This window comes from Oratosquilla oratoria, chromosome 21, assembly GCF_046742065.1.
Source record: "Oratosquilla oratoria isolate Oo_2021 chromosome 21, ASM4674206v1, whole genome shotgun sequence".
Classification (NCBI taxonomy): Eukaryota; Metazoa; Arthropoda; class Malacostraca; order Stomatopoda; family Squillidae; genus Oratosquilla; species Oratosquilla oratoria.
The window spans coordinates 42,937,339-42,951,924 of record NC_134797.1 but is presented as its reverse complement, the minus strand read 5'-3'; the positions used below and the strand labels follow the sequence as shown (position 1 = coordinate 42,951,924).

At 38.3% G+C, this 14,586-nt stretch overlaps 1 protein-coding gene across 2 annotated transcripts; it reads left to right on the top strand.

Annotated features, from left to right (window-relative positions):
* The first annotated feature begins 27 nt into the window (after window positions 1-27).
* LOC143036881 (esterase CG5412) lies at window positions 28-13,074 on the top strand. Of its 2 annotated transcripts, none has more exons than XM_076204788.1 (5): window positions 28-123; window positions 2,927-3,047; window positions 7,712-7,871; window positions 9,320-9,565; window positions 12,377-13,074. In XM_076204788.1, the coding sequence occupies exons 2-5, from the start codon at window positions 2,956-2,958 to the stop codon at window positions 12,527-12,529; spliced, it is 651 nt and encodes a 216-aa protein (XP_076060903.1). In that variant the 5' UTR covers window positions 28-123; window positions 2,927-2,955; the 3' UTR covers window positions 12,530-13,074. The 2 variants fall into 2 exon arrangements, with proteins under 2 accessions (XP_076060903.1, XP_076060905.1); XM_076204790.1 differs by lacking the exon at window positions 28-123 and adding an exon at window positions 294-312.
* The last annotated feature ends 1,512 nt before the right edge of the window (window positions 13,075-14,586 follow it).

Sequence of the window (14,586 nt, the reverse complement as noted above, 5' to 3'; positions counted from 1 at the left end):
AACTACTTTATGGAAATAAAATTAATGTAAACAACAGTTTGACATAACAAACTTCATCCGATTCTAATCAGCTGTTCGGGTCGGAAGGGCGAAGTACTACTTACGGACATTAACTATATACTAGTACGTTATTTTAATTTTATCTCATTATATTCTCTCATTGTTCCTCAGAGAATAATAGAGTTGTAGGATACAACTCAATATTAATCGTGTACCCATGATGCCATGCATGTCTGTGCAGACTTTTTAAGAAGAAGACAGATAGGTATCTTGCCATACCCATCGCTGCCGGAAATGGAAACTTGTCATGCTGTAAATATTTACGAATACGTTTACTCTTGGGGTTTACTCTCCACCCTTCTACAAGTCATATCTGATACAATTTGTTATTCTTACTGTCACCAAATTGATTCCTGGATCCACGAGTTTATCGAATTCCTGCAAAGATTATTGACCCGATGTCTATCTAAGCTCTAGGGCAGAGATGACGATGAAGTTTATAAAAAAGAAGTACCTAGTTTATCTCCCATTTACCATTGATTCAAGAGTGGAACAGTAGTGCATCTTCGCCCCAACACTTTTCACCACCTGCATAAGCTGGGAAATGAACAGAATTTTTGAGCAGTATGAGTATCATTGTAGAATATCCATGACCATGATTGGCAATACAGAGGTCACTGACCTTGTCTTTGCTGATAATTCAGTACTTCACTTCAGGAGTCATTGGAGGACTGTTTGTAGCCTTTAAGTTCCTGCATAGGAGGCAAGATCAATGGGATTCTAGTTTTGGACTAAGACCAAGGTTCATGCATTAGGAGGCTAACAGTCTGCACCATACATGTCATGTGGCACTGATATTGAGGTCTTGGAAAACTTTACATGTCTTGGTTGTACTATGCTTAACAGTGGTGGGTTGTGTCAAGAAGTCATTTAAAGATTGGCATAGCCCATTGTACTTGCCGGATGTTTGAAGAAAACTGCCAAGACTAGCTCCGTCAGTAATGCTGTAAGGAGCTATGGATATTTTGGTATTATTTTAGTTGTGCACACCTATGACATATAGCATCAGAAAATTAGATGTTAATTTTGTAAATTATAATACATGAACATAATATTCAATTTTCCTGGTAGAAATAAATAACAAAAAAAATTAATACAAGCAAATCTACAAATAAACAAAGCTGTCAAGATATAGTCCAAACGCCATGTTGGTCTATCCAGTCCAGTCACTATCAGTTAGACGATGGCTTTCACATTTTGGACCAGGTGTTCTCGAACTCCAGGTGACGTTACTAAGCGCTGTTACAAAGACAATAGAGCTTCCTTGGAGATACAATGATAATCAGCCCGTCAGCATCAGTGACAACGACAACAACCCGGATGATCTTTAGAATTTGAGGTACTGAATTACTAGATATAGGTTAGGTAGGTTAGTTATGTTAGGTAGGTTAGGTTAGAATTAATGAATTTATCAGCCTTTCATTTCCTCAATCTCTGTATCTATCAAAACAAATGTGGTATATCATTCAACCACTGCAACTTTGTTTGTTAGTAAATAGGTTTTAGTAACATTTTTGTTATTGATTTCCACCTAGAAAATTGCATATTACATTGATGTATTATAATTTACAAAATTGATAATTTCCTATTGCTATGTCGTGTAGGCGTGCTCTTCTAAAAATTTACCCGTATTTTTTTTAGAAGTGTACACCTACACAATATAGCATTAGAAAATTAAATAATAATATATCAATGTAATATATGTTGTTCTTGGTGGAAATCAATAACAGAAAAAGTTGCTAAGAGTGATACATGAACAAACAGGGCCAGAGTGACACCTTGAGACACCATCTTTGTTTTGATAAATGCAGAGGTTGAAGACAATGACCCTGATTACCTCTAGAATTACAGGTACTCCTTTACTAAATGCAGGTTAGGTAGGTTTGGTTAAAATAGACAAATTTATCATGCTTTAATTTAATCGACCTCTGCATGTATGAAAACAAAGATAGTGTCTCAAGCAGCCACTACAGCTCCATTTGTTAGTGCATTGCTTTTAGCAACTTTTTCTGTTATTGATTCCCACCAAGAAAACATGTATTACATTGATGTATTATAATTTACAAAATTGATATTTAATTTTCTAATGCTATATTATGTAGGTGTGCACTTGTAAAAATTTACCAACCTATGTTCTATATGATTCTCTAAATTGGTGAGGCCCTCTTTTTCATAATACTCATGAAATAAAAATAATTTCATCTTTTCTTGAACTGTTATACAATCTCTTACATTAACTATGTTAGTTTGTAGTGCACTCTCCTGTTAGATAAGTGTTTTGTAGACCATACTGCTGTTGGAAGGGTGATATGTACCCAGAGATCAAATATAACAATCCATCTGTTGCCCCAAATCTTTTGTGCAGGAGACCTACAGTTCTCAGATAACTAACATCAGCCATCATATTGGCTTACAAGTCACTCAAGGAATTGATATTGTGTTTTTGTCTGAGTATATATGAAGCACACAAACACCTCCCTATCTTCTCTATTTTCTGTATAAGGGGACAGAGGTGGGTGGGTCACCGATTAAGCAAAGTAGCCTTGCTGTGGAAGTACTGTGTCTTGTTGCATTGCTTCTGACCCAGGGTAATGGGTGGGAGATAGTGATGACTCTTCATCCATGAGGAGCTAAGATGAGGGAAGGAAAGAGTGGTGGATGGGAATGGAATGGGTGGGAGTAGGTACATGATTTTTGAATTGGCTACCTCTCTTATAAGGGCAAAAAAACCCTTGGTGTATAGATAGTCTGGATATAATTAGGATGGGGCAGTGTAAGATTAGGTGATTCTTTTATGTGTGGAGAAGGGGCTGATATGCAAGCTCCAAGCTAAGGAGACCAACCATTTACGGTTTTGCTTTTGCAGGTACCATACTGACTCAAAATTTTTTAACAATGACTGAAGTACAAAGACCACTTAAGCTACTGTGTCTTCATGGTTATCGACAAAGTGGAGAGATATTTAGAGAGCGAACAGGAGCATTCAGGTAATAAAAATTAAATTCCCTTTATCAAATAATTGAATGAAGTGGCCAATTTTCAGATATGATGTAAGTGATCATTAGTTACAATGTTCATAATGGAATATAAATGTTAGAAATAGTGTTAGGTGTTTTTTACATGTTCTTTCCTAATAAATCTAAAAAAAAATTGATCATTTGATCCCTTGATGTTACTGAGAACAGTTATCACCTTTATCAGTTTCCAACAACATTGTTGCAGTCATCTATGATTTATATCAGTGAACCCTTTCACTGTGGTGATGCCTCTTCAACTAAATAAGATAATTTAGTGTGAGGTAGAACATGACTGTTGGTTATTTAAACCTAAAAATATATTGGGTATTTTTTACCTCCTCATAAGTTTGTATGTGGTTATGTACCTAATTGTGTTAGCTGATTGTAAGGTACTAACAATAGATATCTAGAAGTTGTGGTCCTTCAAGATGGACATCAGAGAGAATCACCTCCCTGCCACCCATCTGCAAAACATGTCACTTAGATCTATGTGGGGGTGCAACCCCTAGGGACTGGTAGATGTACAGTCTTCAGACCAACCCCAGGATAGCTCTCAATCAACTTCCTCTACTTTTTCTCATATGGAGAACTGACAATTGTCAACTGCTCCTCTCTTACTACTACTGTAGCCAGTAACATAGAAATATCCTACACTAATACAACACAGACACAAGCCCAATATTAAACCTTGCAATTTCTGTAGGAGAGCCTGAGGACCATTACCAGCTGCTTTAGGGCTACAGGTTTCCAGTCAGTGAAATTTAATTATTGTTATTACTTAACATTCCCTCTAAGCTGCATGATTGTGTAGTCACTGTATTGGTACTATTTAGGTCAAAATATTGCCACTTGTTTTGATATACAGAATACTGTACAATAGTGTTGGCCACCATACCTTCTAATAAATCGCTCAACACAAAAGTATATTTTATTGAAAATGTATACTGGATAATCTGCATGAAAGGTTGAATGCCATACAACCTATAGTTGTTGATGTGATTTGTTTGGCATTTTGCAGTCTGTGCTTCCTTCTTACTATCCAAGATGTAATGTGCTCCTTTCCGTAATTACAGGTGTTGCCTTTAGTTTCAGTACAGGGTTGGTAGTGGTCCCCTAGGCCCTCCTATAGGCCTCTTAGGAAAATATATTAATTTTGTCATTGTCACTCCCCTTGTGAAGGGAAAAAACATTTCGGTGTATGTATGAACATATGTATTATATCAGTGTGGGATTGTTTCTGTGTTTATAATAGTTGAAGAGGAGCAACTGCCAGTTGCCAATTCTTTTTATTAGAAAAAAATTGAGAAAATTCAGTTGAATATGATGTACAGGTCTTTGGCACAGCCCAGAGACCAAGTGTCAGTACACCTCTAGATAGAGGTGATAGTGTTGTCAAGATTGGAGGAAAGATGGCTGGGACAGGATTCTCTCTGTGCCCATGTCACTGCAGCATTCATTTGTTTATATATTTCTTATTTTGTATCTAGCTGCATTGCTTCTAATCCAGGCAGGATACAGGGGGCAGGTGTGGCTCCTCATCCACAAGGAGCTAAGATGGGAGGGAAACAGTTGGGTGGAGGGTGGGTGCATACCTTGGTTGGCTACCTCCCTTATTAGGGGGAAGAAGCTGTTTGGTATATAGATATGTAATGACTGGTTTTGAAACACCTATTAATGTTTTAATTTATTTACTATATATATATTTTATATATATATATATATGTTATAGAGTACATGTGGATATGATTACACCCAACAAAAGGATCTCAGACCAGAGTCCAATTTTTACTAATACATTAATGTATGAAAAGAATTATGGTAGTATGACATGAATTAAGATATATGGGAGGAGGAGTCTGACTTAAATCTTCGGAAGAGGCACGTAGGTTACCTACTTGGAAATCCACCAGCCATATACAAAAAGGCACAGATATATAGCACTGTTACCATGATAGAACATACATAGTATGTATATACTGGTACCACGAGAACTAACGGCTTCCCCTGTATGGATGGGCACCACAAGGCCTTAACAACTTTTCCTACACAAAATTTTTAATCTCAGCGTACAGTGAACAATGTTGGCCACACTGCGCTATTTCCTTTAGATCTAGTCACTATTATTTTGTAATTGGGGTGAGTTTGGATGTCTTGGGTTGGTGATTTTATTCAGGGAATTGGTCGACCTTGTCAGTTCCAATATCCCAAGCTTGGTCACCTTAATTTTTTTCCACATCTAATTCTTATTTTATATATATATATATGTAATCATTATCCAAATTACTCTTATTTCATTATTTCAGTATTTCAATATATACATACATATACCAAAGGCTTTTTTATATAGGGAAAGAAAAAAAAAAGATGAGTCACTGACGTGTCGGTTCCAGTATCCCAAGTGACACTTCACTCCAAGGGTGATGCCCTGTGCTCTCGATTGACCTCCAATTAGCCCCTCTGACTGCAGCTTCCCATTCCCAAACCTCTTTACATTTTCCTACATAGCTCAATCTCACATATTTGGGGTACTCTTGGGGCTGCACATAAATCCTATGTTATGGAACCTACATTATCTTCGCTTCCTTTTGTTTGTATGCAGAATTTTTGTAGATAACCTAAGGTATGGAACTGTCTTCTCAGGCTTGGACAGTCCTGCTAACCGTGTGGATGGGTACATTTTGACGCAAAAGGGATTGACTGGCTGGGCTTGTTGCTAACTGCAAACTACATGTCTGTCACATAGGCCCAGAGAAAGAAAAAAAAAAGGGGGTATACCTTATGATTTAAAGTTATTTGGAATCAAGCCACTGAGCTTATCTTCAGATGTCTTACATGATTATTATTATTACAAACCATACAAATGTATATATATATATATATATATATATATATATACATATATTCATATATATACACAGACTTGACAGAATTGAATAGACACCAAGAGAAATAATTTAATTTATTAAATAAGCAATTGATGCACTTAAAAGTGCTTATAAATGGTCACAATGTGAATAACTAATACTTGGTTGACATCCCCTTTGCTTTTTTTTCAATGCAAGGACCCTTCTTGGCATGCTAGTGATTAGTTTGCGAATATCATCTTGAGGGATTTTTTGCCATGTTTCCAGTAGTAATCCTAAGAGTTCAGGCTTTGAAGATGGCTTCCTGTTCTTTTTGCAAAGTTGTCAGTCTAATATACCCCAGAGGTGTTCAATAGGGTTCATATCAGGGGACTGACTTGGCCATGTAAGTTTCCTGATCCTATTTTGGCTCAACCAATTTTGTGTTGCTTGAGCAGTGTGACAAGGAGCTCTATCTTCCATAAATAGGAAGACATTTTTACTCATTCTACCACTGGAGAACATTGGAATGAGTCCTTCCTTTAATATAGAAACATATTTGCCTGAATTGATGTTTCCTTGATGCTCCACAAGCTCTGATTGACCATCACACCATTATAGAAATGCCCCCATGTTTTGCTGTTGGCTGCAGTCTTTTGAGGTAAAACTCTTGACTACAGAGTCTCCAGACCCACACTCTTCCACTGTCAGAAAACAATGCGAATTGTGACTCATCAGAGAAAATGACAGTGCTCTAAGAGGCCACAGGTCTATCCACCATCTCAGCAGCCCAATCCTTTCTGTGCTTGATATTGGCTGGACGAAGGAGTGGTTTCCTTCTTGCAGCTCTGCCATAGTAACCCAGATTGTGGAGATACCTGACAGCTGTTTTGGGACTGAAATCAGCTTGTGTTGCTATGTCAGAGGCCTTGCAACATGGATCCTCTTCGACATTTCTTTTGATAAGATGCAAGGTTCTGAGGGCCCGGGAAGACCTGAATGAGGTTTTGTGCCCCTCTTGCCTTCTCTGGTGAATTGTACGATCACTCTATTAACAGTAGAAAGGGGTATTGACAGATTTTTAAGATATTTTACATTGACTAAGTCCACCTTCATGTTGACCCACAATACAACCTCGTTGAAATTCAGATAGGTCTACTGCTCCTTTGGTTCATGGCATGCTTGATTAATCTTGTATGTAATTTGAAACACAAATCTAGGTAAATATAACATATTAGGTAAATTTGAATAACTAAGCATTAAATAAGAGCAGAAATGCATATTTCTTGTTGTCTACAATTCTGCCATGTCTGTGTATATGTATGAAAATCCCAGCATTACAGATAGATTATTCTGCATCCACCTTCAATATTTATACCCTAAACTCATTGCTTGTAAAATAAGGTGGTTAGGTATGGGAGAAGGATTGGGAATCCCCATTAGCTGTTGAGGATATTAACATATTACCCCCACAATCCTGCCATATAGAAGAGCTATGGAAGTTGAAAGAGAGATCTTGGGCCTGATCCACAGATGGAGTGCCAGTCCGTCAGGGCTGTACCTCCAAGTGGAAATGAGGACATTGATGGCATTTGGAGACAGGTGGCAGGGAGAGGCTCCTCCCCAACGTCCATCACACAGAACCACTGTGCAGGTATCTTCGGTACCTCTAGCTTTTCATGAAGTCAAGCTGTGACTGAAATTTTAAGAATGGTGTGTTACATTATACAAAATGTACATTATTTACCTTTATTTTGAATTAAGATTTTTTCTTCTTCCTCTTTTTCTCAGAAAGTTACTGAAGAAGCATGCAGAGTTTGTATTTGTTACAGCACCTCTGAGTGTTCCTCCACTTGAAGGCAATGGCGATGGAGGAAGAGGGTGGTGGTTCAGCCAAGATGATAGCTATTACAGAGCTCAAGATGAAACTAAATGTGCCAAGGGATTTGAGGTTGGTTTACTGCCAAGGTTAGATAGGATCAGGATTGAATGGAAATATAATTAACCCTTAATCTATGATGCACCTTCACCTCTATTTCTCTATTCCCTGCTACATATGACTTCAAATACTCAAAGGTCTCCATTTCATCTAGCCTCACACCCTTTAAACATGCCTCCAACTCACTGTCATTGTCACCATACATGTCTTCACCTTACAACCCATATTTACTTTCAGCTTCCTCCTCCCATATATCTCCCATACTCTGACACTAACTGCTTAAGTCTATCATCCAACTCAGCTACATGTTTATTTGTAAATGACAACAACTGGTTCACCTTCCACTTTGATTCATTCTCATTTACTTGCTCCTTACTCTTTTCACTTCTTTCCAAAAAATTCTTATTCTTTTCAGAATTCTCCATCAAATACCTGCTTCACTTTATATCTGGTCTCCTGTTTGCTTTCCACTTACATTTTGCCTTTACTCTCTTCCTTCTGTACCTCTCGCATGTTTCCCTAGTTCTACTTTACAAAAAAAAATTATGTTTGCTTCTTTTCTTCCAGCACTGCCTTCACTTTTTCATTCCACCATTCACAGATTTGAACACTTTCTCCTGGAAATATACTCATTCTTCTTCTAATTCTGTTTTAGTTGTCCTTCACTTCATCCTGTACTTCTCCCAGCCACTCCTAGTATTCTTTTTCTTTCTCATTCAGTTTACCTTCAGCAATTCTGTGCCTCCCTCTCTCCTTTTTCCTCCCCTTCTACTTTACCTCCAGTTTCAATTACTCTTTTACCAGATAATGATCTGACAATCTTCTGGTCTCTCCCAAATACATTTACATCCAGGCATCTGCCAATCCTCCTTTTGAGTACCACTACAAAGTCCATTAATCCTGTCATGACTACTCTCTCATACACCACCTTGTCCCACACCCAAGCACATTTAATGACAGCTACGAGGGTTCTGGTTGAAATTCTCCTAGATCTTCTTATGCCTTGACTTTTCATAGGAGAAAAATGCAGAGCAGGTGATCATAGTAACAGTCTTCCCCTCTCCCCACTCACCATATTTCTATCTGTTCATTCTACTTTCCAAGGGCTTCTTTCCCCTTATAAGGGAGGTAACCAAGTGAAAGATGTCCATCCACTTCCACCCATTCCACTTTTATCCACCACCCTTGCTTCCCTCTCATCTAAGTTCCGTGTGGATGAAGAGTTATCCCTGTCTCCTGTCCACTGCCTGGGTCAAATGCCATGTAGCAAGACATAGCACTTCCTTAGCATAGCCACTTCACTTACATGGCAACCCCCTCCCTGTCCTCTCATGTGGAAAATAGAGAAGACGGGGAGAGATCCTTTTTGGTTGTATCAAAATAGCATACACTCTTCACTCACCCCTATCCCCTGCCTTCTCCGCCATATTTAGATGTATATATGTAATTTTTCTTTTCAGGAATCATTGGCAGTACTGGACAAAATCTTCAAGGAAGAGGGCCCATTTGATGGTATAGTTGGCTTTAGCCAAGGAGGGGCAATGCTGGGTCTTCTTTGTGGACTTTTGGAACAGAAACAGCTCTCTTTTGCCTTCAAATTTGCTATTTTTGTATCATCGTACAGGTCACGCTCTGCTCCTCATCAAGACCTATACAAACAAAATATTACATTGCCAACGCTGCATGTGTTTGGAGATACAGATCAGGTTAGTTACTAGCTCATTCTTCATTTGTTTCTCTAAATCATAGACAAAACAATATGTTTTCCCTTAGTTACTTATGGGCCCACTCAGGGACTGTTGCTGGTTACCTTGAGCCACAAGTTTCATGCAAGAGAGACCAGGTTCACTGGAGTGATTGACTGATTTTTCTATCTTAATTTTATTTACTTTTTTCCAATTTGACTCAAGTAGGAAAGTTCAATGTTTTATAGTCAGTTGTTGTCTCAAGTTTCTTGAACCAGAAGTTTGTGCCTTCACAACAAAAGTCATCAGGCTTCACTTAGGCTTCTAAGAGGAATGTGGGATTCCTGTCTGTCTTGTACTTACACAAGTGAATTTTATATAAACAGACCTAATTTTTTGTATCCCATCTATTTACATTTGTTTGTACAATCTCTTCTTAGCATCCATTCCCAAATGTCTATTTCTCATTACACTTTTTAATCCCCCCAAGGCATTTACTTGCTTCTCTCAATCAACATTCTGCCTCCACCTCCACTCCTCCCTTTCCCACCACATTTGCACTCGAGTATTTAAGACTAACCACTTCTTCCAGTCTCTCTCCCTTAAGGGGGTATGCGACACCTTGGGAGGGGGGGGTGAATTTGGTCAAGATATAGCATTTTTCAAAACTGTGTTCAAAATGTTTGTATACCATTTAGAAATAAATCCCGACAAATAATTTTCCAGCGGCGCGCAATTTAAATGTCTTGGGCGGGGGTTTAAATGGACAGAGTTAAAAGGCGCAACCCACACTAGAGGGGGGCGTGCCACTTAGGACCTTCAGGCGCATCGAATAACGTTGAAATTCGATTGAATTTACGCTCGCCCAATGCTTCAACGGCCAGTATGAGGGTGGAGGGGAAGGGAGGAAGGTGGAGGGATAGCTTTTGCCACCTTAGAGCTCAGCTGGACATCAGTTACCTACTAGCTTCGAAAGAAAAAGTACGCATGTCTCATGAGCTCTCCTGGCAATATATTACCTTAGCTAGTACATATTACTCATTAGTACAGTCATCATGGGTAGCAAAAAGAACATCTACAATGACAAAAAAACAACAGTTAAAGATGGCAAATAGTCAAAGACGACTAGCCTAGACCTCACCACCTCTCACTCCACCACTGCCCTCACTTCCACCTCTCTCAACATATGTAGCCAGGTTCTACACCATGAAGTACTTTATTCATCTCGAATACAGCAAGAAAATTAGATATTAGTTATGAAATTGTACAGAGGGGAGATCAGAATGAATGTGAATTTATGATTGTGGAGAAGAGCAGTTTTTTGCCCAACTTTACCGGTAGTAAAAGTTACTATCGATGGTTCGTGGAGTAAGAGAGGGTTCACTTCCAAAGGCACCTACTGCTGGTTAAAATAAACCTCTTTCCAATGATTTAGATACCCCGAAGACCCCCAGCAGTGAGATATCATATGAAGAAACCGATAAATGTGCAAAAAAGCAAATTATATGATGGTGTTGTATGTGCGTCGCCACTACTGTGATATACTTATACTTTAGTTTTTCATTATTTAAAGTACTTATAATTAAAATATGTTGATGATTTTTACTGTACTTATCCATTATATAATAAGAATTAAGCCATGAAAAAAATCAGTCAAATTGGTGAAACTATAAGCAAATTACAGATACATTTATATTTCAAGTCGTCATATCTCTGTTCGATATTTTTTTACTTCTTTTTAATCATAAAAAATCTAAAATACATCAGATTTAGATGAAACTTACAGGAAATATTACATTTAGTAACTGCTAGGGCTGGTCATTCAAATATTTTGAATAAGATGAAAGAGTTAGGAGTAATAATGGACACAAGACCAAAAAAATGTCATTTTTCACGATTTTTGCCGGACATTAAAATTGAAATGCCTGTATGCAAAAGTATAAAGGAAATTGTTCAATTACTCAATGACCGGCCCTAGGTGTGCCTACTGACTAATCATAGCCAAAATATAAAACAAATTGGTCCACGTATTATGATGCTGTGCACTTTTAAATGTCGCTACTGGTATATGTACATGTGTACATACATCATTCTGTTTCACCTAAAATGTAGGCAACATGGATACCTATTTACCTGAGAAATTTCAGCTCTTTACTCTAAATAGTTTAGAAAATGACCCCTAGGTGTCGCATACCCCCTTAATACTCGCTTCCAATTTGCTGCCAACCTTTCCCCTCGTACATCTCATCACCTTACTCTTACAAACATTTATCAACTTCCTTCTTTCATACACCTTCCCAAACTGTCACTAAGTTCCTTAATCCCTCCTCTGATCCTACTACAAGCACAGTGTTGTCAGCAAACAACAACCGACTTATCTCCCATTCTTCTCCATTTTCTTTAACCATCTCCAATCCCCAATCCATTACCCTTGCATTTACCCCTTGCACCACCCCATCCATGTATAAATTGAACAGCCAAGGAAACATAACACATCCCTGGCAAAGTCCCACCTTTACCTCAAACCACTTGCTCTCTCTCCATTTCTGATACTAACACAGGTTCTTCTACTCATGTAAAAACTCTTAACTACTCTTAACAGTCTTCCTCCTATCCCATATATCTGCAATACCTCCCACAGTGCCTTCCTGTAAAATACAATTAGGTAAGTAAATAAAATACACACACGTACACACACTCTTGGACACCTTGGACAAATTCTGGCTGTACTATCAGCTGAAACTAAAACTCCTTCTATTTTTTATAACTAATATAGCTTTTTATGTAATTGATGGATTAAACTAATTTTTTTTTCCTTCTCTTACTCTCCAGGTAATTGAAAAACCAATGAGTGAGGAATTCCTGAAGTACTTCAAAGATCCTGAAGTGTTAAATCATCCTGGTGGGCACTTCATTCCTACTTCAGGAGCACAGAAGAAAACATATATTGCATTTCTGGAAAAAATGCGAGAATTGTTTGTATGATGGTAGTAATTTTTAAAGTGCATTTTAGAAATTGAAATTAAATCATGTATGATTTGAAATTCACATAGTGAATGATTCTCCAAACTTCACACACCTTTAGAATGAAATAGGAGCTTATTTAGATACAATTCATTTCATGTCTCACTATCTTTTCTCCTAAATCTCTCTAACCTCCCTTCATCTCTTTCTGTACTTCTTATTATATACTGTACACCATCTTCCTTATTATTGTTTTGACCTCTTGACAAGTGTATCAAAGAGCATTCATTAATATTTTTACATATACAGTATTCACAACTTGTGTTATGAATTCATATTTCAGTAATACTTAAAATTTTGCAGCCTTTTCACATCCTTCTTTGCAGTAAGACTGATGGGTACCTGCATTTGTTGGTCTTCTATCTGGAAGTGCAGCTCCAAGGGGCCAAAGACCTCTCTCAATTTTGACAATCTTTCCTTCAATCAATCCATTGCCCCTGGTCTCTCTTGCAGAAGACCCATGGCTTCCAGAAAACTGGCAACAACCTCCCAGGCAGGACCATAAGTCACTTAGAGGAGAGATGTTGTTTTGTTATGTAGGGCATAGCATCATTCTCTCCTTCATTTGTTCACATATGGAGGACGTACAGATGGTGATTCTTCCCCTTCCCTTACCAGCTGGTGACAGACACAGACTCATGCCAATATATTCCAGACAACAGAGATCTATGGTAGGCCTAAGGATCATGGCTGACCACCATAATGGTGCAAGTCTTAAGTCATAAAATCATGGGTATTCACTCAGATTCTTTTAAATGTTAGCTCAGGTAATAACAACAATAATTGTTGCCTTCTATATTACTAACTTGAAACTCACAGCCCTGCAGTGCCTTTCAACAGTCTTTGAGCTCTCCCATAGATCTCTCTAGGAAAAAATATTCAATTTTTGTCTGTGTTGTAGAAGTGTAGGGCAGTTTCTGTGTCACTGGAAGGAAGTAGATGCCAATTGTCTTCTCTCCTTATATGAAAAGGTGGTGGAAATAAAGTCAAAGTTCATAGAGAGATCTTGGTCCTCTGGATGAATGTGAAAATTGATGGTAGGGAGACGATTCTTTCTGATGTCTGTCTAGCAGAACCACATGTAGATACCCATCAGTGATGCCTAGCTCAGGTAATATAATGTGCAGGTCACAGATGTAAGTTCCTGTGGAAGATATCTAGTCATAACTGATTCAAGTATTGCCTCAAGTTTCATTAAGAGGAAAACCCACAGCCCCACAGTGGCTGGTAATGGTCCTCAGAACCTCCCAAAGATCTCCCAGGGAAGAAACTTTGAACTATTGCCGGTGTTGTATCAATGTAGGACTGTTTCTGTCACAGGCTCATTGTGGTAGGGAAAGAACAGTTGCTGGTTGTCAGCTCTCCATGCTTGAAAAAGTGTAAGAAACTCAGTTGAAGTTGATGGAGAGAGATCTTGGGCCCAGTTCAGAGACTGTGTGTCAGCCCCTCAGGGCTGCACTTTCTTGATGGAGGTGAGGAGTTGATAGGTTTTGAAAATGGGCAGCTTCACTGTCCATCTTGCAGGACTACCACATGCAGGTACCCATCATTGATCCCACATCTAGTCATAACTATTTCATTTTATTGTGGTAAGCTGTAAAGACCAAAAATTCTCCCCCCCCCCCCAATCAATTTACCAATTACCCTTTCCATGGCTGAGCCAAAGCATCCCTTGATTTGTAGGTAAAAATGTGGGAATGTGGTGGTGGCATTCTTATCCCTTATAGGATCAAGAGAAGAGATGAAATCCTTGGAGTGATGAGGAAGATGTGTAAGGACAAAAAATGAGGAATAATAAAAGTTAAAAAGTGCCTCAGTATTCCTATTTGAGTTGAGATTTGTCTCCAGACTTAAAATTTTGTGTGAATCTGGTTTGTAAAAGTACCATGTGGTCCCGAAGTATTAACTGCTCATTACTATGCTCTCAATATCTTAGATTAATTTTCTTTTATTTATACTACTGATACATATACCAAGGGCTTTTTCCCCCTTACAAGGGAGACAGCTAAAGTAAAAAG